Genomic DNA, 26642 nt, shown 5'->3' with positions numbered 1-26642 from the left:
GTCCCTGTGATATGCTAAAAACCTCATTGTAAGAAAATGTCACTTGAATTTGTACTATGCTGCCTGTAGGAGGTCATTAATTTCTAAAGCACTCTTATGTTACTATAAAAACAATTTTTAAAAAAATTATTTACCAAAAAACTACTTTCTACTTTCTGACCAAAAATGACACCACCACCCCACAATCCCCAAACCTAAACTCTAAGAAATATATACAACATAAAATAACTTAAAAGTGAAAAATTACACAGTCATGACAACTTTTTTAATATATTGCTTTAGTACAGCCCAATCCTCACAGAACAAATAGGTACCCATCAAATGGGATGGCAGGATTGAGCCCTATATCATTGAAACATAGATTCTCTTTCTAAAGGGGAGAGGTTATGACATAATTATCTCTCAGATTTACCTCCTGAATATAATATACCACACTTCTTGTTGTTTATACTACAATGTACAAAAAATGGGTTGACTTTCTGCTAGTGTAGACTAGCGGTCTCATTTATTTAAAAAAAAAAAACTATGTCCATTGGCACCAACAGTGTTTCTAGCCTAGGAAATTCACTGGTATAACTGGAAATGCTTTGAAATTTCTCAGTGCAAGCAAGATGGGAATCTGACCACTGAATCTTTCTCTGAAAAAAAGGCTTTTATGATCAATTTCTCTGAAATTCATACTTAAAAGTGTAATGACTTCCCTGCTTAGAGTCAGTAAGTGAAATATTCTTAAAGCTGTTCTTTAAAAATATGTAACTGCCAGCAAAAGGACACTCATAAAATAGATCTGCAGCTTCCAAATTTTCAATCATTAAGATTAAACATTTCTGTGTAGATTCTTTAATCTCACAACGAATTTGTTTCTGTTTAAAACAACAGCAAATTATGAAAGTTAATCTATTTAGCAGCTAATGTACAGTATGTTCTTTTCATCTGACAGCATGCCTTTGGGCAGAAAACCAGATTCTTGCCAGACTTATAACCACCTCTCTTATTAAAAAACAGATTAGAAAAACAGTAGCTCTCACAAACCGCTCACTGTCTGTTGCATTTACACTCACTGCCCTCACTGTGTTTATCATTGTATTTTATTTCTGATGTATGATGACTTGGGTAAGATCTTATGATCCCCTAAAAAACTGAAAGGCATATGGTTTGTTTGGGTTGTTAGGGGAATAGGAGGGAGACTTTTCCCTAAGGCACTGCTGTGGGTGTTTCTTACTTGTTCCTCAATCTGTAGAACATATCATCAAATATAACCATCACTGCTAATTTTAGTTCCCCCAGTTGTCACAAGCCTTGTGCCACCACACAGCAAACAGCAGTCTACACTGATTTAATTTACTTCAGCAGTTTCAACGACTTTGTGTGAGCTGAGGGGAATCAGAGCCAACAAAATATGCCTGAGGAAAATTTTTCCATGGCACCTTTATAGAAGGGTTCCGAGCAAAGCTGCCTAATGATGGATCACCATGCACCTTTGAAAGTGAGAAGATAAAAGTGTTTTCTACAGCACATATTTTGCATGTGCAGTTATGTTTAATGCAGTATGAAATATAAAGCTCCAGAACTTTCACCTCTGGATGGTACTTCATAACTGCAGACTCAAAAAGGCTGTATAAGAGATCAGAGCACTATAAATTTCCTAAAATCTGGATTACTGAAGAAGGAAAGCACACTTCTTCAACAAAGGGGCAAAAACACTGTTTCCCTTTTCCCACTCTACAAACACAAGAAAGAAATCAACCCATTCTCTCTGAATAACAATTACCTGTATGGTATGGAACAGCACCCACAGAAGTGAGTCATTTTCTGATTACTCAATTTGCTAAAGTCTCTATTTCATTTTGTCTGTGAGCAGTTCATAAAATTCTGATCCTCTGGCATGTGTTTATCTTTGGGTTGGACCAGATAGCTATGCAAACAGTTTATAGAAGAGATTATCTACAGTTACTTGGGGGAATATTTGCGTTCTCTGTTTTATACAGAGAAACAATAAGGGCAAGTATATACTTAGCAAAAAGAAAAACAAAAGGAGAAGTAGAGATTACCCAGCTGGTAAATGCTATCAAGTACACAGAATGCTTGCTGGGTTTGTGTGGATTAATTTTCCTGAGTGTCCTGAACCAAACAAGCCACTTCAAAACACTGAAAAACTGCCATGCAGAGGAAAGCTGAGGAAGAGGAGGACCTTCCAAGAGCAATTTTTAACTGCTCCAAAATACTTTGGAGATAACATACATAACCGAAGGACCTTCTGTGAATGTCTGGGCAGACAGGTTCTTGTAAATCATGTTAGAGCAGTCTGAAAAATTATCGGTCTTCCTCTCTCTGCTGAAGGCTACCCTTGCAACCTTACCCATGTGAGCTCTCCTACTACATGCAGAGAAAAATAAAACATTATTGAAGGCAGTAAGAATGTTTGTCTACACCCTTGGTCACAGGGGACCATTTAGTGACTCAGTAAAATTCCCTAAACATCTGAGATTGGATTTTTCATTTCCTGCCACTTGAATATACAATAGCTGGAGAAGCTACTGTATCCAGCTCCTCTTATTCTCACTTTCCTATTAGTGCTGAAATGTTTACTACACCCAAACTGATTTCTCTTAGACTACATATCAATACCATAAACTAACTGTCCTAGCCTGAAAGGTAATCTCAAGTCTAGTTCTTGATATTATGATGAACTGGAGTGGCCAGCAACTATGGCATCACTGATCAAATAGGTTTGGTGAGAATTCATATGGTGAAGACATCAAGTAAGCCTCATCAGGATTCCTAGTACAGGAAAATACTTAAGTGCTCAGTACTTCAGTGCTGTTGGCAATGAAAAACACACACTGCACTATTTTGTTTCTCAGACGCTATGGCTCACGGAAAAACTATCTGAAATACTAAACACTTTTTTATGCTTCCTTTCACAGCTTTTTTGTCATTACTGTTGATAAGTTTATTTCTCCAGGAGCTAAGAGCTGTCCCATTCCCAGCCTCAGTGAGACAAGTTATTTCAGCTAATAGTTAGTCAAGTATTCACTTCACTGACCTGTATAATTTTTCAGCCAAGTCCAACCATATTTATTTTAGCTTCACAGGCAGCATGACTTCTCAAATAAATTTCTACACTAAGCTTTGAAGTCTGAATGTTACCTTTCAGTTCTAAAATTGCAACCCTTTTATTCTTAATTGTCTCTTTTTCCTCAAAGGTATTATCTTTTTATCCTTCAATGAGGTAAGACAGTACCATACAGTGAAATGTCATCTTATATCCACTTTAACAGATATTCTGAGAACATTTCATGACATTAGTCAGAGTCCTTTAAAATATGCATGGACCATGTCCAAAGAGTTTTGGCCTAATTCAAGTATTTTTATTACCCCGTGAAACTGCAGATATGCAGATTACTGAAATATACAGTGGATGTTTCATGAGGAAACCATGACTGAAGCCTCTGCTGTCATACAAAAAGAAATTTGTACTCTATTCTTTACCTTTGATCACCCAGTAATGACTGACATCTGTATATGCTCTTACTAACATTTTATTTAACCAAGAAAAATGTAATAGACAGCTTTAATGCAAAGCATAATATTTTCTGGAGTGCACCCTGACAGAGTTTTCAAACCCAGCTTAATCATCAAAGGGTATACATTCCAGTCACAAAACTACACCTGTCAAAATGGTAAAAGTAATTTTAAATTTGGGTTTCTCCCAGGTGAGGATCTGAATAAAAAGTAATTCAGTTAAGTGCTAGGATGTTTATTTATTCGTAATTAAGACAAAATCTGTCACAGAGTTTTTTAACTAAGGTTTTAATTTAATTGCTTAGAGTCAAATCTCCTACAGGAATGCTTGTGTCCTTTTAAGTGCAACATCCAGTTTAAACTCATCTGGTTGCTTACAAACCCATTCCCGAGCTATAGTCTACTAGCCATTTAAATTGTTTGACTCTTCAACCAAATTTCAGAAATTTTTTTCTTATTATTGACAATTTATCACTGCAGGAAGTCCAAATCAGTATCAGAGCCCTCCTGGAAGATGGTGGGGATGGGGCACACACTGAAAGAACAAGACAGTCTCTACCTGATGCTGAATTCTGGTTCTCTGATTACTCTATCTTTTCAATTCCACTGTATTTTAATTCACTGCTCTCTCTATTTATAATGTGTTTTAACTGAAGCTCTAGGCAATGCCTTAAAATTTTTTTCTGTTGCTCAGGTTTTGTGATAGGGTAAAAAGCCAAGCTTATTTTATGAATATGACAAATGCTTGATCTCTCCAGAGCTCCATGTTAATAAATGGTCTCTCACTACAAAGATACTCAATAAAAACCTTTCCACCAAATGTAAACAGTTAAGCTGGTCAATCCTTCACTAAAATTTGAGGCATCTCCCTAAGGAAGTGGACAATTCAGTCTGTTTAACAGAGAGCCAGAGGCCTCTTAAGACTTGCAAAGGAAGACCAAAGCACTCCCCTCTCCACTGACAGCACAGAGAAAAAAGCAGGGATATCAGGCTCCTCTGTCCACTTGGGATTCAGTCTGGTCTTGTTTTGAGAGCAAATCTGCATTCCTGGATGTACAGTGGCTCAGGTTCAGTGGAAAGAGTAAAGGAAGGAGACTCTTGCCCAGCATATACTACAGCCTTGTGAATCTGCTGGGATGTGAAGATGTGAATTCAGACTCTCCCAGACTGAGTAAGGCCTACATCTCCATGCTCAATCTTCCCTCCAAAGCAGCGTGAGGCCTAGCAGAATACCATACAAAAGGAAGTGGCAGCACCACCACCACCACCGAGGAAGTTCAAGTCCTGAGCACCTCTGGCTTTTATGGAGGATATGGGCAGAATCCAGTTACCTCTTCTCATTTACCTGGAGCTCAGCAGTGTTCTGGACCGGAGACAGGTTGTTTTCTCCTACAAAAGGAGCATTTTGGATCTTACATGGGTAGTGAAAGCCAGGTAGTTAGGGAATTTTCAGCATGAATTACAAGGTGCCTGATTCTCTGATGGCTGCGTCCTGTCTCAGTGTAAGTAGGTGGACTGGATTTTTGCCTGAGACTTAGGTAGTGAGGCAGGCAAGCGGTTGGTGCCTAACTCTCAGTTGTTCCTTCTATAGTCAATGGACAGAGAAATGTTCCTTTGAAGGAAAAAATGGGATCTCAGATGGACTACCTGCCTTCTGGAGGTAACCTGCCTTTCTTCATCAATCATAGAAGAATCCTAGAGAGTCCGTGCTGCAAACTGTAGCGTTCAGTTAAGTGCCTGAATTTTAGTGGGATGAATTCAGTACATTGGTGAATCATTGGAACTGATTTTTTTTTCCAGTTTCCTATTTAAAATAGGTTTTCCGGTTTGTTTCCTAAGCTATGTCATAAACAAAAAGTTAAACTGATGGAGGAACTGAGAGCCAAGTATATCCCTACTATAACTCCATTAGAGCCAATGGACGAGTTTTAATTCCACATAATTCATCTGTAAGATGTTTTCAAATGCCATGCCTAAACAGCTGCAGTGCCAGACTTTAGCAATACATACCTGGCCAGCACAGAGTACAGTCACGCTTCCTTTCATGGCCTAGGAGGCAGCTTTCCCTATCCTTTGACAATTAACAGATGACACAGAGAATGCTCATAGAGAAGTCTGGGAAATTCTCAACTTGAAGGCAGAGCAAGAGCAGCCTCCCCTCCTTATAAGAAAGTCTCTGGCTCTGACTTAGGCTTTGCCAGCATTCTGTTAATGCTCAGCTCCAGGTTCTTACGAGTTAAAAGCAGGAAATGATTCATTATTCCCTTGCCTAGACTAGATGCTGCTTCTTTAATGCAAAAAACAGCCTCTGAATATCTTTCAGTAGAAAGCACTGCAGAAATCCTGCAAATTTTCAAAAGGACGAGATATTTTAGCCCTGTTAATTAATCCTGTTACATTAAGAACAATCTGCCACTAAAACTTCTTGAAAGTTGAGAGTTACAAGACAAAATGTTTCACTGAGGCTGGTGTGGAAGTAGTCAGTTTTGGTTGGTGCTTCCGGCAATACCTTTTTCAAGAAACCCAGTGTCCCCTCCACAACCAGTGATTTGACCCCACTCTTTTCTCTGATGGACAGTAGGTTTGGAAAATTCCTGTAAAGTAGAAGAGTGCCTTTATGCCTATTTTTCATTCACATATTTACTCCTACAGAAAACTCAGGAAGACAGTACACTTTAAGACACCTTAAACATCAATCAAATAAGTGAATGACTGTACAGAAACAATAAATAATTACCTTCAAGTGTTTCTCCTTCTCCAGAAAGGGCCTCCCCAGCTCCAGAGGCATACAAGGCAGACACAGTCAATGCATACCTAGTGGCTTCATCTAAGCCTTTCAGCACTTTAGAAGTAGTGTCACCTTTCACAGTCACTTCCTTAGTTTCTCCTCCTGCAACTGGAGTGTATGTTATAAAGTACTGCTGCACTTTGCCAGGAGCAGCACCCCAAGACAGCTTCATTGTTGATGTTGTAGCATCAGAAACTCTCAAATTTCTTGGATTTCCTCGGACTGCACATGTCAAAAGATGTTTAAAAGAAGTTAAAGCAAGCTTCATTTCTTGGTTTATTTTTTAGGTTACCACAACATAGAACTTAACGCTGAAAAAAATAATTCCTAATAGCCTGCACTAACTCAGCTACAGTGTAACTTCATTGTAATCAGGATTGTACAATTCCACCCCCACCCTCCTTATGCAAAAATGCCCAACAAATCTTTTTGCTCCTATTATTTTCTGTTAAAACAAGCTCAATCCTGGAACAATTATACATACTAGCACCTGAATATATGCTTAACTTCAACATGCCAAAATCCATGTTGAAGTCACTGTCTGCAGAATCAAGTCAAAGATCAGCAATGAAGCCTGAAATTAACACATCATAATTTCTTACAGAGTTCTTTTTGATGACAGTTTTTCTGATTTCTGATATTTAAAATCTCAATGAAGTTTCACCAGTGATCAGGACATTTGTACTGTCTCTGTAGTCTTTAGATTTTGCTTAATAAGGCATGATACCTGTTAAAGGATCATATATTTTTATACAAGTTAAGGCTATGGTGATAACTTTAGTAAATTAAATGTTTCACTTATTCTTTGCTAGCTATTCAGAACAAAGTGCAAACAGGGTCTCAGTTTGCTGAAAGGAAATATAATTATATCATTGACAATATGAAGAATCATGAGGACAATTGATTAAACATACAGGTAGATTCTTCACCAGTTACCTTGCCATATTAAGTGTTGTAGGTTCAATAGATTATATTTTAAAATGAAATATTACTATTTTGATAAATTATGTTGTCTTAAATTACCTCTCAACCAGGCTTGAGTAATTTTATAATTCCCTGTTCATCTGGGATAATACATATGCCAATATGGCTTATTCTCTTTTCAGTATGAATATGTCAGCATGCAGGAGTTCTTCTCAAGCTTACTATGTTCACAGCATTGATCATGTACCTTCATCAGTTTTTGCATATCCATTCAGCGAATTCCCAGGCCCAGACTGATACTCAGGAATAACAGACACTTCATATCTTGTATCTTGGATCAAGTTCTGCAGAGTAGTTGATCTTTCATTTGCTGAGACAGTCACTTGTCTCCTTTCTCCTCCAGTAAGTGGTCTATATACAAGTCTGTACCGCAGGACATTTCCTGGAGCTGGAGTCCAGCCAACTACAAAGCTATCAGTAGTTTCATCTGTTATCCTTAAGTTTCGAGGAGCACCTTTAACTACAAAAAATATACACATATAATTTGTAAATATTTGCTTTTAATCATCTGAAGTATCTGAAGTGAAACCATTCCACCCATTCCGTTAGCTCATCCAGTTTATCAAAACAGTTTATATTGCCTTTCCATTGCTTAAAGGTAGACAAACCATTAGTCATTTCTGATAATTTAGGGCCAGGGTTACAACCAGCAGTGTAACAAAGCTGTCCCAGTTGTATTAATCCCAGTTTATACAACTGCTTCTGAAACTTAAGACTGACTGTGTTTAGCAGTAACAGCAGAATTGAACTGTGTAAGGGACATTTGGGCATGGTGGGGAAATTTCTTAACGCAATAAATCATACAGGTTTCTTTGCTGTGGCCATTTGCTTCTGCACCACCTCCATTTACAGATAAATGTCAGATACACCTGACTACACAGAGGCAGCTCACCTATTTTAACAAAATGACCAAAGCAAATGTAACAGGGAAAAAAAAACACACAAAAAATATTTCACAACAAAAAATATACTCATTTCAATATGAATTGCATCTAATGCTTAAAAAACACTTCTGAATTAAGTCTCAATCTCAAAGACAAGAAATATTCCAGAAATTACTGAAAAACTGTGTTGAATCATTTAACCTAGCCTGCTCCTTGAAAAAAGATATAGCAGCTCAAGTCATTTCATATGAACTCAGTGGGCACACCAAAGAACTTGACGTTTCCAACATACATTAAGTTCTACTGTACTGCAAGTTGCCAAGCAGTATGTAGCACTGTCATTAAGGCAAAAATTGTTTTGTTTTTTGCTATTTACTATCTAAAGCTAATTCAACTGGAACATTATATGCCAAAAGCATTGTCATTCAGTGTTAAATTACAGACCTGTTAAGAATGGAACAATTAATAAGCCTATTTTAAAAGAAACAAACTTGTCTTCTACTAATCAGAAACACAATATTCAATTTCAAATTCTTTAAAAGACTGAAACCAAGGTTAATTGCCAAGAAATCTGTCTGGCCCCAGTTGTTAGCTGGATCTGCATGGAAAGCTGCTGACGTTTACATGATTGCAGAAGAACTCTGTCTTCTCAGACATGTTGGGATTTCATCAAATCAAGACGCTGACAATTATTTAAGGCAGTATCAGTTACAACATGGGAATAGTGATTATTTTTATAAAAGCTATTCCTTCTCCTGTCCCTTACACTCAAAAGCTATATATTCTATCAGCCAAGAGCTTGTCTGTTTTCCTAAGGGAAAGTTATGTGCGGCCAAAACATTCTGACTGGTACAGTCATGGAAATATGCACACCAACAGTGAAACCTGTATCTTCCAAACTTAACTTCCAAACTGAGCTATTTTATAAGTGTGTATTTCTATCAGTCCTAAGAGGAAAGAGCAATTAACAAATTTCCATGCTGCTTCTTTTGCTCCCTTGGAACCATTTACATCACCAAAGGTCACAAATGACAGCATGGAATAATGAAAAAGACTGGATCAATATTTTTAAAATCATGATTTAGACTGAACTGAGTATTCAACTATGGAAACAGAAAATCAATTTTTCTGTTATCCTTCTCCTTTAAATCAGTGGAAATGCATCATGGCAACTCTATCAAAACAAGTACAGCTATCTTGCTTAAATTTACAGCCATTGATCACATAAACTCTGTCCTGGTTTCAGCTGAGATAATTTTCTTCTTGATGGCTAGCGCAGTGCTGTGTTTTGGATTTGGTGTGGGAACAATGTTGATACACTGATGATGGTTTTGGTTGTTGCTGGGTAGTGTTTGTACTGGGTTGGGGACTTCTTGGTTTTTCAGGCCCTGCCAGCAAAAGGGCTGGAGGGGCACAAGAAACTGGGAGGGGACACAGGCAGGTCAGCTGAGCTGAACTAGTCAAAGAGGTATTCCATACCATGGGACGGCATGCCCAGTATATAAACTGGGGGGTTGGCTGGTGCCTGCCAATTGTTGCTTGGGACTGGCTGGGCACCAGCCAGCAGGCGGTGAGCAGTTGTATTCTGTGTCACTAGTTTTCTTTCCTCCCTTCCCTTTAGATTTCATTTGTCTTCCCTTCTCCATCCTTTTCATTATAACTGTTAATTATTGTTCTTTTTATTATTAATATTACTGTTCTTTTGGTTTTATTTTATCTTAATTATTAAACCGTTCTTATCTCAAGCCTGGACTTTACATTCCTTTCTGACTCTCCTCTCCACCCCCTGGGCGCGGGGGGAGTGAGTGAGCGGCTGTGTTACTGTTAATTACCAGCTGGGGTTAAACCACAACAAACTCACACTGTCATCAATGGAAATTTTGAATCAGCAAGAGTTATTGAATCGGACCCATGAAGTTCTGATGAGAAACAGCTGACCAAAAACTCAGCCCCCTTTAAGCCTATGGTATATAGACCAGAATTTCTATTAATGTAAGTTAGATGTAGACACAGCAAATTACATAGGTACGTACTGGACTTTAAACGTGTTAAAGTCAACATGCATTCCTGCATCAGAGTAGGATAGGATAGGATAGGATAGGATAGGATAGGATAGGATAGGATAGGATAGGATAGGATAGGATAGGATAGGATAGGATAGGATAGGATAGGATAGGATAGGATAGGCTAGGCTAGGCTAGGCTAGGCTAGGCTAGGCTAGGATAGGATAGGATAGGATAGGATAGGATAAGGTAGTTCAGTTGGAAGGGACCTACAATGACCATCTAGTCCAACTGAAGTGTATATTAAGATTATTACATGCCAATGAATTTGTTATTGACAACACACCACTTCATTTGAAAATAGGTCACTGCATAGAAATATAGCATCCATCCAACTTTCAGGGAAAATAAAATCCAATCTTAACAATTTAATGTTGGCCTATTATTGGAATTTTATATCTTTACTAAATGCATTGAGAGACAATAATGTGTATTCTCATCCTGCGTACCAATACAGCTTCTCAACCTTAGCTGGCTGTTCCACATACACCCATTCCCTCAATTAAGCAAATTATTATTTGAACATATGACTCTTTTGCAACCTAATAATGGGAAGCCTACCTTCTAAGGTGGTTTCCTCTCCATCCAAGGGAGGGCCATCACCATCTTCATACTCAGAAATCACACTGACTGCGTAAGTAGTCTCAGGTAGCAGGTTGGTGAGAACTGAGCTAGTACTTGAAGCTGGTACTGAAACAATGAAGTCCTCTCCGCCAACTGCTACTTTATATTTAATGAGATAGGACAAAACCTCAGATCCAGCTGGAGACCAGCTCACTTTGAAACTGTCAGATGTTACATCGGAAAAGACCATATTCTTTGCAGGTACATAAGCTGTATGGAAATAAAAATGCACAGATGAGGCATACTTGCTAGAACATTTTTAACACAAAACCTCTAAAATAAATGAAAAATGTCCCTCAATACTTTGATTTATTCTAACTGCACAAATATTTTATTGCACATGCAACAGTATTTGTTTTCTATATTTGCTTATAACTATCAAATTTCATGAAGATCATATCTAAGTTGTCTCAAATCATATGACAATGAGGAGAAGCACCAACTCAGTGATTTCTAGATCAAATGAGAACAGTCCATCCAAAACAATTACTTATGAAACTGAAGTTAGAATCTGATGATCAAGTTGGTTCCCTTTTTCTTACGTCCCATGAACAGCAATAACTTTATGCCCTCGGGAACTAAGAATCCTTGGGGGGTTTCGGATCTAGATTAGAAATAGGACAAAATAAATCCCAGTAGTTTTTCAAGGATGGAGGCAAAGGGGAAACAAGGGTCTTGACATGAGGCACAACACAAACCTGACATTCCAGGCTTGTTTTGGTTGGCCTAGTCAGCCTAACAGTGGGGATGTTAAGACAGCTTGAGCCCTCTAAAACAAAGGCTGCTTTTCTGGTTTGTTCCTCAAAACTATCCTGAAGCAAAAGGCTTTATTTTTAAAGAGAGTGGGGTTTTCAATACTGGGGACTATCCAATGTTTAGTGTTCTACTAAACATAGGTAGGGACACTGAGCGTGCAACTAATCATAAGTAACTTTAGTTGACCAAAAGTTGGTCGTTTTAAAGTCTTTTAAATATTAAACATTATCCAAATTCACCAAGTTGGATACATGTGAAGACTTTCACGTACTACTTCAGTCTCTACAGTTAGATTGAGATTAATATCACTTAGCATCTGCTGTCTCAAATTGTTTTGTATAAGCCCATTTCAGAGGGCCATTCATTTTACCCTAAAAATTAATCTAATCACCCTCTGGACGTGTCAGCATTTTTTTACTGCCTTTGAAATTCTAAAAGACAAGCTTAGACTAGCTACCTCATTTTGGACAGCTAAAGAAGAATGGCCCTAGTAAGTAACTGCTTTAATTAAGACATCAAGTGTAAAAGCAGAGCACATCCACTAAGGTCATTCCATACAGACACACACTTTTAACAACTTTCTATGTGCCTAGGGGAAAAGGGGGAAAAAATACTTCTCCAATAATTTTTTCATCTCCATTTCTCCATTAATTTCCCCTGTTGCTTTGAAAATGTTTGAAAATGAGAACCAAATCCCCTGTTATTAAAATTACCATGTGTATATGTACAATTTCATCAATATCTATTTGTCTAGGTAACTACAATCACAAAACATTGGTTCAGACATTTTTCATTGCACTTACTTACATTTTTTCCTTATAGCAGCCAGTTCCTGCTCAATCCGCAGGCAGACAGACTGTGTGAGTTCAAATGATATTCTTTGAAAAGCATCAAAATCTTCCACTGTGTAAACATGGGTTTCAGCAGGAGGTGATGCAATTGCTTCTAACTCTGTACGCACTGCATCCTTCACACCAACTGCAAATATTTCTACATCTGCATCCCTCAGCTTTATTGCAGGTTCTTTAAAAGCATCTGACGATTTTCCATCAGTAATAAGAATCATGACTCTCGGCACATTTGGTCTTGAGCCTTTGCTGGTAACAAATACTTTCTCCCTCACATATGTCATTGCTTTGCCTGTGTTGGTAGATCCACCTCTGTAGGGGAAGGTGTTAATAGCCTGAATTATGTCTTCCACTCTGTTGTATCTGTTCAAAGAAAACTCCATATGGGGATCTCTGCTGTACTGTACAAGACTTATCTGTACTTTCCGAGGTGATATCTCAAAGCTTTTAACTAACACTTCCAAAAAAGCTCTTACTTTAACAAAATTGGCGATACCAATGCTGTAGGAACCATCCACTAAAAACACAACATCAGCTTTTACATCCACACCACGTGAGCATTCTGTAAAGAAAAAGAAACACCTCTATAAACAGATACACAGTGTCACAATTGTATTTGCAGTTCATGTATCATATCCAGTTGCTTATAATTAAAATAAACCATGCTAAGTAACGATGTTTCTTATAAATAATAAAGGTATGATATTAAAACAAGCATCAGAGGTTTAAACAACAAAAAGCTACTGTGTGAAAATAACATAGTAGCTCCTAACTCACCCACTTGAACTTTTACTTGTTGTGTTTTCTCCATTATCGTTATTGGCTCACTGGGGGTCAGTCCTTTCATTGCATAAACATTAATTTGATACTCTGTGTCTGGAGAGAGATCTTTAACATTCAGAGCAGTAGTCTGAGGACCCACACTCAGTACATGTTGTTTTCCACCAGCTATCATTGGAATGAACTGCAGCCGATAGCCAGTTACTTGGCTTGTGGATGGATCCCAAGTGATCCTAACAGATTTTGAGGAGATCTGAGTGGCCACCAGATTTGAAGGAGGCTCCACCACTGAAAGAAACCAAAAGCGAACCGAAAATGTTAATTACAATTGTAAACAGATTTTCTTCCACATTTTTATTTCTGGAATAAATTTAGTCATGCTTACTTAATCTTTACTAAAAATGACATATTTTTTGTAGCATAAATAAACACAAGTGAATTAAAGGACAGTCCAAATGAGGCATCAGCGAGAGGGCAAAAATATGAAAAATGCATTTTTGGTCCCCCAAGTATAGTAGAAGTTCCAGGAGAACACAGTACAGAGTGTGAACAAATGCGGACTTGAGCAGAGCACTATGACAGTGAAGTCACCTCTGCTGCCATTTTGGTCAAGGAGTAACTAGGCCAGAAAGCTGCAATGACACAGCTTGATGTCCGTGTTTTCTCAGCATTCTCTAGTTTTCATTCTTTGGTTCTTAACTTATTACATATTCTGTGTCTTCACCAAGCAGTTTTTTTCCTTTAAGTACATTTTTTCCGTAGGAGTGAGTGATGCCTGTGTTCAAACTGACTGTATAAGACTCTAACAACTGCACATCATTGTGCTGCCCTTGAAACTACGGAATAATGGAGCTATTCCAAATCTACTACATCACATATTCTGGTTTTCTGCATTTAAATGCACAAAGCTAAGACTTGTTTTCCACACTTGCTAAATGAGGAAATGGATCAAATTCCAGAAACAAAGTAAAGGAAGTATGAATAGCCCCTTAAGTATTCATCAGAATAAACTGAAGTCAATAAATACATTTATATAAAGTGTCTCACCTTCTTCTCCACTAACCAGTTCACCTAGCTGTTCATCAACACCGGAGCACACTTGCAAGATAATTTCATTCTGTATATCCACAATTCCATCAAAATTAGCCACATTGAACACATGCTTCAGTGAAGGCTGAGATGCAATTAGCTTGAGTTCCTTTGCATCTGCTGCTTTGATTCCTAGAAGTTGCGACAGGCAAGACTGTGTTAAGTGGCCATAAAATACAGACACCTGTGAATGCATGCATAAAGTATCAGAACATCCTGGGGTAAAGCTGAGTTTAATTCAGCTCTGTCTTCTGTCATTATCAATAATCAAACTACAAAAAAAATGATTAATGTGATGAGGTGACATTTTCAGCCTGAGAAAATAACGTGGTATATGCAATAAGGCTGAGGTTGAAACTGTGCTTGTCAGTCATTTTAATCTCCATGTAGGAGCTACAGAATTACTATCAAATCAACACAACTGGTATGTTCCACTCTGGAGTGTGCAAACAACTCACTCCAAGGCATACACATGGAAAGAGTGACATAGCGAAATTCTTGAAACATGTCTAGAATCTGTAAAACATACAACTTACTTCTTCAGGAATGTTAATCTCTCAAACATCAGAAAAACTCAACATACCCAAAGAAAAAACTTCAACTCCTATGTTGCGAAGCTCTCTTGCAGGTATTTCAACTTCATCTTGAGCTTTTCCATCCGTAATGACAATTGCTACTTTGGGAAAGCCTTTTCTTGCTCCAGCAGACTCAGTGAAGGTGTTTTGAACCAAGTAATCAATAGCCTCACCTAAAAATACCAGCACAACTTGTGTTTTATTAGGCCTGAATGAACTAGGATTTAAGCAAATTTGAATTATAAAATGAAATGCTGAATAAGCATATATGTGGGAAATCTGTACCTGTCATTGTGTTGCCACCTTTGTAAGGTATCCTTTTAATTGCATCAATAAGATCACTTCTTCTGAAATACTGGTTTAAATTGAACTCTGTTCTTGTATCTGAACTGTACTGAACAACTCCAACTCTCGTCTTTTCTTCCCCAATGTCAAAAGCTGATACAAGGGCAACCATGAAGTCCAAAATATATCCGAAGTTATTTCTCCCTACACTCCATGAACCATCTACCAGGAAAACTAAATCTGTCATTGCACTTATGGAGCATCCTGGAATACACATACACAAAAAAAATCTCTGTTAGCAAATGAGAAATTGCATTGCACAAATCAGTATGAAATGTCTGACAGAAACTTAGTAGGTGAAAGCCAAAACAAGCAGATATTTAATAGCTTGATATTCTTATTTGGAACATCTGATTTGGGAAAGCATTATTCGCCTAAGTGAACACCCATACAAGCCTTCTAGCTGCAATTACCAGAAGGAAACTGTCACCTAGATACTCAGTTTTGAGACACCTCTCATGCTATTGCACAAGTTGTTATGCCACAGCAGATGAAAATCAGACACAAAGCTTTTTACAACAGTTTGATGTTATAGGAACATTTCATTTTGTTACCACTTCTGCTTTGCATCTTAATCTCTCCATAACAGCTACACAGGTTCTTCTGCAATGCCTTTTATCCACAGCACAAAGCCTTTTATTAATAGGACTAAGACACTCATGGACTTGCTTGGCTTCAAAATTCAAGAATGCTTGAAATTCTCAGTTTTGGTACCAGCTTTGCACCTTATTCTTTCAATACGGCTATAAATTCCTTCCATCCCAGTCCCTTCCCAAGTTTTCAAGTTAATTTCATTGCTAGGTAACACGGGAACACAGCTTAACTTTATAGGGCCCTAGAGCTAGAACTCACTTATCTCTAAAATGTCAGATCAGTTGAATGAAACACCTTACTTTGCAATTGAGCCTCAACCTTCTTTTCCTCTGGTATCCCTGGACCACCTGTCTGAACTGCACAAAGCACAACATAGAGAGAATTAATGGAGGAAATCAGGTTAAATTTGTAAATATCAAAGAAAAGTGTGTAGGGAATTACAGGCTCTAATCTGACAAGCCAGAGAACATGAAAATATAAATGCAAGTCATGAATACATCACCTGTTCACCTGTCCTTACAGATTTGACAATATACCATTCAGGGCAACACAAAAGACAGAAAACACAAATAATTAAGAATCCTCTGTATTTGTACATCTTGTACAGTAATTTCCTGAAAATTAATGGCAATATCCTTGGATGAAATACCAGTATCACCCCTCTCTAACACATCAGGGAACTCATCATAAGTCATTTTCCCGAGGTTGTTTGGGAAGCCTGGGACATGTGACAAAATGTGTCATATAAGATAGTTTGCTGTGCTTAACATTTTTATTTAATTAATTGTATGCTATATTTAATTACTAAATATAAATTATAAAAATGTAAATTCCATATTTTATTACGCATATAGATACATATACATTGTGTTATATTTTATTGTTTGATGAGGGTAGTTAGTCTTTTTTTTTCCTCCCACAGAAGAAGCCGGTTAGATTCATTTGTTACTGAGGTCAATGAGAAACTTCCCCTTGACTTAAGCAGATGCAGTTTATAGGAAGCAGGTTTAGCTCAAAAGAACCAGTGGCCTCCTGCAAAGAATTCTAGAGGGGTTATCAGCCACAATATATCTATGTTAGCCTCCTCTTACCTCTTGCAAATTATCTCTGCTTCTACTAGGAATTAGGCTTAATAGAAAAAGTCTGTTCAGACAGCTACATCTGATCAGGCTTTAGGGATGTGGCAATTTTGTTGAGGAACCAGAACAAAGCCAAGTTTTGTGAACGATCACCCACTTATCTTGGTTTTCTAAGGGTATTACAGGTACTTACTTGTCAGTTGGCCAAAAACAGGTAGACTCTCCTCTCTTTCATCATATGAAGATATTGATACAACATACTCTACAGCAGGTATAAGATCTGATAAGATAGTTTGGGTAGTGCTAGGTGAAAGAGTAAATTCTTTAGTAGGCCCATCTGCAATACATATATAAAACAGTTAATGCAGCCTTTAAATCCAGTAATATCAATGACAAGTTGATCATTTTTTAAAAAAATGCAACAGAGAATAATCTATCTAAAATCCAATAATAATTTTAGAATGATACACTTTCTTTTTTCCTGAAGAATGAATTTTGAAACATGAAACTTTGAACTAACTTGTTTTCAATAGTGAAAAAAATTACTGAAGCGTTTAATAAATTCCAGGAAATTTGAAACTTAAAATGCACATACGAAATGTACTATCATCTAAGAAATCATGGTCCCATTCCAATTCAATATCACTTTTACACTGATTTCATTTCTCAAAATAAAATGGAATAATGAGTGTCTTAGCCATTATCAGGAATTTAGATGACACTACTGCATCATTACCTGCCGCATGCATTATTTCGCCTGGGAGAAGTACTTGAACAAAGTACAATACAATTCTCTAACTTTAAGGTAAAAGCATAGAAGAGGAGCAGGGTGATGATTCTACCTTCTTTTCACTCCTTGCAAAGGAAAGATGTCCAAAACTTACTACTTGCAGCCCCCAAAGTGTAAATACTATGGTAAGAAGAACTCTAACTTGGAACAATCACTTGTCTTGATCAAACACTTCAGAAAGATGTTAGTAGCTACTCTCATATTAAAGTTAGATATAAGTGAAAATAAAACCAAGTTTTAAAAAAATGTAATGACATAACACATTTTCACAGAACTTACCATTTGTTGGAACCACAGTTATCCTGTAACCCACTATTGCCTCTGGTGGCCTTTTCCATGACATTTGAACATTATGTTCATCTATAATTGTAAAATTCAAGTCTGATGGTGGATTAACTGCAAAAGATTTATACCAGGTGGATGTTTAAAAGTTTGAACAAGTTTTGGAAAATGAATAAATAAAATAATGTTGAGCAAAGCTTACTAAAATTGTCTTTGCATAAATTTGTTTCCAACAAATATAAAGATATGTTGTTGGAAAAAGAGTAAAATAAAAGCTGACAAAATATGACAAAACATCAAAGAGTATATGCATTACAGAGGACAGCACAGAACATATGTTTCTTGAGTTGCCAAGACATTCAAGAATGGCCAGCAAAATCAAGCACAATAGAAAACACATTTGGATACATGTACAATGAGTTCACAGATAATCACCACATATGCAAACGTTTCACATAACAATTAAAGGAATTTTTTTTACATGCTGGGTGCAATCCGTACAAGCATGCCAAATCACAACCTGCTTACAATACCATGAGATCATTTAAGACATTGAGAACACAGCATTCTTCTTAATTAGACATCAAAGAATTTATCAGCTTTTTGATATAGTCTCTGCATAGTCATATTTCTTACCAATTTCACTGAATCTAGAAACTTGGCAGAGAAAAAAATATTTCAAAGAATACAGGAAAAGATTGGGTATTTAATATTCAGTAAAACAATTTCTGTTAGGGTCCAGATATAAATATACATGTAAAATGTATATTAGTAATAATGATATACTGATGTATCATTTTATTTCAAAATATGGAGAGCTCCACCCCTTTGTTCCTATAAGCCACTAAAGTGACATACTTTGCATATGGCTGCAAAGGGTTCAGGAACTAAGAGGACAACAAATGGGGTTAGCAATGGTTGCAATTTGCTGAAATATTTGAGCTGATGTGAAAGCTCACAAAAATAAGATTCTACCTGTTTACACCAGATGGCTGTACCATTTCAGAGGTGTAAACTATTGTTTTAATGTTCCCTTTGCAGCAGGTGTACCCATACTAATAGTGGCATTTTAACATAAAATGCCAGTATGGTTCCAAACAACACAATGGTTAATTATGAAAAGACAACATCAAAGTATATTTATGGACATTTATTTTACAGAATTTATAGAAAACAGCAAAGAGGCCACCAGTGATCTGAACAAATGACTGCAAATAAAACTTGGAGCTGATGACAGAAGTAACTGAACAGTACAGAAAGAAATAGTTTACATACGCTATTTTGCAGCATCATGCATATGTAAATGAAATGTTGATTATTATTTTTTTTAGCTTCCCACAATGGACAAAAGCCTCCATGTACAAGGTTCATTACACAAAGAGGTTTCATAAATATTTTATAATGATATTCTCTTTGTAAAATTGTCATGCTTATTCATGCAGTATTTTACTGACTCACTGTCAGTGCATGGTAGGTGTATTATATATTACTGTTTAAATAGGTCTACAAAGTAAGATTAGATTCAGCCATACTTTCCTTAACTACTTGTGAGATCATTTTGCAGGCATTTTTAATAGAGAGATCTTCTCTGTTTCATGGAAGATCTCCATCATGTGTCAGATTTTGTTTCACTTTTGAACACAATTTAAAGACCACATAAAGAAATAAATGCTAGAATGTACACTTATGAGAAGACACGGTCCAATTGCAATAAGTAATACTGAGCTCCAAACAGCTGGCAACCAATTGTGTAGGCATTTTTATCCTTTTAATTTCCTGTCATTTCCAACCATAGGATAATATGGCTTTGTAATACTGATACAATAGACACACTAGTACTGAAGTAAATGTTATTTTTCCTATTGTCCATACACAGGCAGTGAGATTAGACCATTAACCTGCATGCATTTGTTCATCATTCAGTTTATGAGTATCACAATGCTAGAGACAGCAGGGTAGTTACTCAGTATCAAAATCATGCAACACGTGTTAATAGTAAAAGACATTTAGATGATAAGAATATCATTATAAAATATTGTTTCAGTAGCAATGGCTCAGGACAAATTTAATGCAAAGGCAGAGACAACTGACCTGAGCATGCTTTAAAAAAAAAATTCAGTACATGGAAAAAATAGCGCCACCAACCTTGCAAGTAAATTGGCATGTTGCAGCAGAGACTAGGCTTTAACTGCTGAAGGACAGCAGCAGCCCAACTTGTTGATATCCAAATGACCGGATTCCAGATAAACTGAAAAAACTGACTGTGAGGAAAAGTCTTTAACATTTTAGAGGATTTAAATCCATCTTATGACAATTCAGATGTGGATCTTGGCAGGTAACAAGAATAGTACATCGACATATAAGTGACGTATCCATTCATCCAGGTGTTCATAGCCTTTTAGAACAATGGTGTTGCAGGGGACCTCAGAAAGTCCCCTCATCCATCCCACAGCCAAGACATAATCAGCCACTCCATGTCATTCCCGACATGTTTGCTCAGATCATTCTTAAAGACCTCCACTGTTGGCAAGACTACTAGCTTCCCAAAGAAATTACTCCAATGCTTCAATGCCTTTGTCATCATAAAGTTATTCCCGACACCTAACCCCAGCCTTTGTTGCTGTGCTTTAAATCCATTCCTTCTCAACCTGTGGCTGGTTTATCAAACTCAAGCATGGAATACTTCTCCAATTGAAATCCAAAAAGGAACCTTGCCCGAGTGAAAAAAAGCCAGTTTGGATCCAATGCCGTCAAAATGTCTTCCAGATGGCCTGTGAGCTTTTGTTACTCAAACAAAACCTCCAAACATCCATGGACCTTCACATGGGTCAGATTTCACCCATGTGAAACCAGCTGTGGGGTGAAGACCAAACCATGGTCATATGACTAACAGCAGTAAGTCAATCTGAAGTACAGCAAAATGTTTAGACGATTAAAATCTTATTGTGATAATCAAACAGGGCAACTATTGCTCCACTTTATTAAAATTCTTCTTTCAGGAAAGAATTTACTAGTGGAAAAATAATACATCTGCAATATGGAACCAGACTAGATTACTAGGAACAAAATGCCCCTGGTTGTGGTGGGAGTTTGTCCCATTACAGGGACAAAGCTTAAAACTTCACTCTCCAGGTTTATGTGTGAGCCCAGCTTTACTCAAGCAAGAAGTTTTGATGTCAGGTTAGCTGTGGAAGTGAAGTTGCACCGATGCTTACAGTGTAATGACACTGCTGATCAGTCTGACCCTGTGTCCATCAAAATCCATGTCAGACCTCTCGCTGACTTGTCAAGGTACAGGATCATGATTGTAACATGCAACGGTGTTATAACATTGCCTTAATGCAGTGATTCCACTGTTGATGCACAGAAATGTATGGCTTCCCTACAGGTTTCCAGCATTGTAAAAAAATATCTTGCTGTATGACCATAATGTTTGCACAGTATTATTTTCCACCACTCTTAGAACTGTGATATGATAACTTCCCCAATCAGATGTCCTACCTTATGCACCACAAAAGAAAGAAAAAAAAAAAATCAGACATAATATACTTAATTCATTGCCACTCCTTGGGTACACACATGTATAATATCAGTATATTTTCTGAAACAAAAAATATAGAGCAAGGCATTTTTCTCATGCTATGTATGTCTTATACTAGCTTGTATTACTTAACAGGTAATACAAACCTAATATACAAAAGTCTATGGCTTTTTACAGGTAACACAATATGACTGCCAGAGGATCCCAATGAGTATCTTAACAAGAGAGAAGTAAAATATAATGGGAAGAACAAGAAATTTAAATCTAGAATCAGACTTAAAAGTGACATAACTTGGAAGTAGCTGCCATCCACTCCTTATGCGAAACAAAATCTGTAATCCCATCACTGGAAAAGACTCACCATAATTAGCATGTGAAATAACATGCTAGCCCACGTTAAAAAAATATACAGGCCACAGAAGCTGAAGAACAAGACCAGCCTTGCTCTCACTCAGATAAGACCTGCTGAGGTTGGAAGAGGCCAAAACTCCTGATTTACTATTTTCTTCATAAATGTCATGAATTTGACACAAAAAACTTTATCAGGATCCCAGTCAAGCTCCTCTGAAGTCAGTGTTGCCAATGTGAATGGGAGAAAAAATGAGCTATAGCCTAGAAATGTAGTAAAAAGCAGCTTCTCGGCCTTGTCATATACTTATTGTCGATCACAATACAGAAACATTGCCACCTGTATACTTGCATTTTTTTATTTTATAGATGTATATGAAATTTCTTCAAGATACAAGATATATAGCTCATAGTGTATTTTTAAAAAAATAATTTAATTATATATACCTACACTTATAAAAATATTTGTAACTAAACCTAATTGCATATATATACACACACTGCATGCATGAATATTTACCAAATTTTACGCATGTTTGTGCATATATATGTATGTGTGTCTGTGTGTATACACAGACACACATGCGTACACTTTGCTTCTAAATAGCAGTAGGAAAAACGGGAAGTTTTTACTCCTGACATGAGTCACTTTCATGTATATACAAATTTCTATGTGTTTTTCTCTTTAGGAGCTTAGAAATCAACAGCTAGTTTCTCAAAAGATAGAAATCAGACATCAAAAGGTAATAAAATAATGGTCCCACCAACCAGTTCCAAAGCTGGGTAGGTGGTTAGCTTCAAAAGTTTCAGCTACCCCAGATCATCTCTAAACTATTCAGTCAACGAAAATTAATATACTCAACACAAGGTTCATTATATGAGAAACTTTCTAATCCTCTGTAACTGCTGTGCTGCAATTATTTGTCACTTACTCTATTGCATGTCCTGCAGACAGATTTTTCACCTGACAAACGCTTTTCTGCACTACAACAAAGGTCCCATGCTTGGCTTAGTAATGCTTTCCTTCCCTACCTCCAACCTCGAAACTAGACTTTTCTAGGTCTGAACCTGTTCCTGAAACATGGGAAAGTCAGCACTTTCACATGCTCAGTGAAGTCACACAGAACCAATAATCATTCCTTTCCTGTACCTTTGAAAATCCCTCTGCATCAGGAAATGCAACAAACTACACAAGCCATGACATCACCACAGCATTACCCTGAGATTATAACTAACAAGTTATTCACATACTAATCTACTTGGCAAAAATATGACTAAAATAATGAAAAAAATTCTTATCTAGCAAAAGGACATAGATTTCCCCCAGCTCTTTCTGATCACAGGTGGAAAAACTACCATGACAGAAAGAAATCCTGACGTGACACACAGGATATGCATTGGAATGTTACAGTGCTGGACTAAAAAGGCAAGAAAGATTTAAACAAAGCACAAAATACAGCATCATGCACAAGAAGTTTAAGCTGAGAGAGAAACATCAGAAAGATTGCAAAATAAAACAAGAATAATTTCACAGTAAAAGTGCAAAAATGCTGACCATGAAAACAGATGGGCTTCCTTGTCCAGGATAAACAACTTCCCCAGTGAAATCCCATGAATGCGTTTGTAGTGATCATCCGACTAGAAACCACTGCATTGCTGTACCTCTGTAGAAAAGCTCTATCACCATTACTGCAGCTCACCACCTTGCAAACAGCAACAAAGCATGGCTTGCAAGGACTCGCAGAGCAGCTGTGGTGCTGATGGAGAACCAGTTTCATTGTGGAGGAGCTAGGAATCTATGAACAGCAGTATTGGATAAAAACCAGATCTAGTCCCAGGGGAGACTGCAAAATGAAATCTGAAGGAAGACAGAAAAACAGAACGCAGCTTTTCCTTCCCTCTGCTTTCATTCCATCTTCCCACCCCATATCAACAATCTTTACCACATCAAATGGCCCTCTCTCTTATCCCCTCTCACTTTTTCATCCCATCAAGTGTCTACCCACACCTCAAGGAAAGAAAATTCAAACTGCATCTCTTGTGAACACCACAGATAGAGCCAAGGGGAGAGCTTTGCCACCGTGTTATCTGAAAACACAGATTAAAGGATAAGCGTCCAGGACAAAGTCAATTCAGCAGACAGGATTTAAGTGGTAATGATACTGAAATTAAGTAAATAAGATCCAACATGCAATTTACAATATGATGCAAAATTGAAGCACAAAATTAAAACAGTGCAGAAGGATGACCAGTATAGTGCAAACAAATAACACACTGTAAAAAGCTCTGCGGGGGGGGGGGGGGGGGGGGGGGGGCAGGGAAAAAAAAAAAGCAGTTGCCACCAGAGCAAGCGCTAAGGTATCCCTAGCTTTGAACTTCCATTTTCAGCACCACTGTTTCTCACTGCACTTCCTACTCAAAAGACACTTTTCTGCTCTTACTTCAAAACTCTGAAGCTAGGAAAAGTTTCTCATAGAAACCTGATCACTGCAAACTAGGTATTCTATTAATACACATTTCTGAATGCAGAGTAATGTAAGGGCTGTCCAGGAGCCCTCTACAACTCACAAGGTCAGGCTTTGTCCACCCTTTTACGTAGCAGTGGCACATCCTCCAACATGAGATGTAAACAACTTGGCCAGCTTGTCTGGCAACGTGTCCAGTTTCACTGTTGTAAAACAACTGTGTACTTCAAATATGGGTTTGTAGCTTTCATTAACAGCACTCAAGCTATGACTGGTTTAGTCGAGCTATAGCTAAATAAAATACCTTCATTTACATTTCAAAATAACCTACTCCAAACGTGAAATCAGTGGTGCAGGACAACAGCAACATTACTCTAGCTCTGAATGAGCTCCCTCCTAAGATGGGGAAGAATGCACGAACACATCCACTCCCTTCCTCCACCAAAACCATACACTTTCTCTGCTTTCTCTGGCACAGCCATCCTGCATTTCAAATGCAACTCTGAAATGACTTCAAATGACCTTGTTCAGTTCCACAGCCAACAAAAACGCAGCGCAAGAAGGAGGCAGCAGGCTGATTCTCTCCTAGGGTGACCAGATGTTGCACTACTAGCAGAAATGTCATCTTTTTCCAGAAAGCCAGTGTACTTTACATCTGCATGCCCCAAGTAAGCACCGCTGCTGGGGAGGCAAACACCCCAGAGGCATCTGTGACATGCCTGGCTTTTAGTAGCCATCACCCAAGGTGACCAGGGACAGACACAGGAGCTTGCAGCTGGCCACAATCAGAGAATTTGCTTCAGTTCAATGCAGAAAGAGAAGGAAGGGAAAAAAACTGAATTATCAGATGCTGGCTTCTGGGTTTTTTTCCAGTAAATCCAGGGGAGTCCACACCCAGTGGTTCGGTTCACCCTGCGATGGAGTCGGGTCGCGGAGGTCAGATTAAGTCATTTCAGCGCAGGATGTCCAGCATCTCTATTTCCCCTGGCAGCCACTGCTGGCAGAGGCACTGTTACTACAACCAAAGCCGTCCAGCTCACACGGAGAGCGACAGGGGAGGTTGCCCCCACACTTGCTGTTAATCCACCAGGGACGCAAATGCGCCAGGGCCAAGCCATTTTGAGCCATGCCATAGTGCCTGTGGTGGCCACAATGGGTCTCCCCAGGTCTTTGTCCATGCAGCTGGAGGCAGGACACTGCCACGGGCTGACAGGGACCTCAACCTCCAGGGAGACTGGGCCAGGGCCCTGCAAGGAGGACGAGGAGGAGGAGGAGGAGGAGAAGAAAGGCCCCTTTGGGGGTGACAGTAACACAGGCATGCCAGAACCTTGGGGCCCTGGCCACCGCAGCAAGGCCTGGCCCAGGTGCAGCCACCCTTCCGTGGTGCCCAGGATGTACGTCATGGCGGCGGCAGCACCTCCCCGGGGGTGCTCCCCAGGTCAGACCCACCACAGAGGCCGAAGCAGTCCCAGGGAAGGGTCTGGCCACCCCAGGGCTCGGCCGGGGGTCGCCCCACCAAGCAGGGGAGGCCGGCGGGATGGAGGCGAGGGTTCCAGTCCAGACAAAACACACAGGCGCAGAGAGCCAGACTCTGTTGGAGTATTTTATTTCAAAGCTGCGGGCTGTTGGGTGGTGGGCTTTTCATTTCCTCTCTCAACATAACTAAGAGAGACTCTACAGCACAGAGCTCAGCCATTCTCGGTCCATCAGCGAGGCAGCGCTGGCGGGCCCCAGCCGTGCCGGGCTGCCCGCCGGCGGTGGTGGCAGTGGGCTCCTTGGGGCGCTGCGCCCAGGCGGCCATGCCAGCCACCCCCCTGTCTGTGGGGCGGTGTGGACAGCACACCAGAGAGACAGAGAGAGGGAGCTACGGTCCGGCTGGCTAGCCGGGAGAAACAGAGCACAGAAGGAGCTGGGCAAGGAAGGAGAGGCGTTTCTCTGAAGGAGAGAGAGAGAGAAGGTGAAGTAGTTACACTCAAAAACAGCGAGGGAGAGAGCGGGTAGCTGAAGGCTGGCTGGGAGGTTTGCCGGTCAGCAGGGCGCCGGGGCAAGGGGGCAGGGAGGGGAAGGTTACCTTCAGCCTCGATGGAGGAGAGGAGGGCGGCTGCACACAGAGCAGCGACTGCCAAGCACAGCGCTGTCTTCATTTCTGCCCTTTCAGATCACAACAACATGAATGAATCTGCAGTGATGGGGGGGGGGGGGAAAGGGAGAAAGGAGAAGGAAATGATACGCGTGGATTAGAGGATTGCGTGGGTGTATTCATGAAACATAAAAAAGCCGAA

General features: G+C 38.8%; 1 protein-coding gene across 1 annotated transcript in view; it reads right to left on the bottom strand.

Moving 5' to 3' along the window:
* The window catches only part of COL12A1 (collagen type XII alpha 1 chain), a 106468-nt gene that overhangs the window by 77174 nt on the left and 2652 nt on the right, over window positions 1-26642 (bottom strand). The window contains 12 exon segments of the mRNA XM_056343522.1: window positions 6263-6535; window positions 7485-7757; window positions 10806-11078; window positions 12432-13034; window positions 13250-13540; window positions 14300-14473; window positions 14925-15089; window positions 15202-15465; window positions 16155-16211; window positions 17128-17271; window positions 18004-18120; window positions 26432-26539. Of these exon segments, the coding sequence (XP_056199497.1) occupies window positions 6263-6535; window positions 7485-7757; window positions 10806-11078; window positions 12432-13034; window positions 13250-13540; window positions 14300-14473; window positions 14925-15089; window positions 15202-15465; window positions 16155-16211; window positions 17128-17271; window positions 18004-18120; window positions 26432-26504 (2707 nt within the window). The 5' untranslated portion in view covers window positions 26505-26539.

Source organism: Falco biarmicus, chromosome 6 (genome assembly GCF_023638135.1).
Source record: "Falco biarmicus isolate bFalBia1 chromosome 6, bFalBia1.pri, whole genome shotgun sequence".
Classification (NCBI taxonomy): Eukaryota; Metazoa; Chordata; class Aves; order Falconiformes; family Falconidae; genus Falco; species Falco biarmicus.
This window is presented reverse-complemented; position numbering and strand designations above follow the sequence as displayed.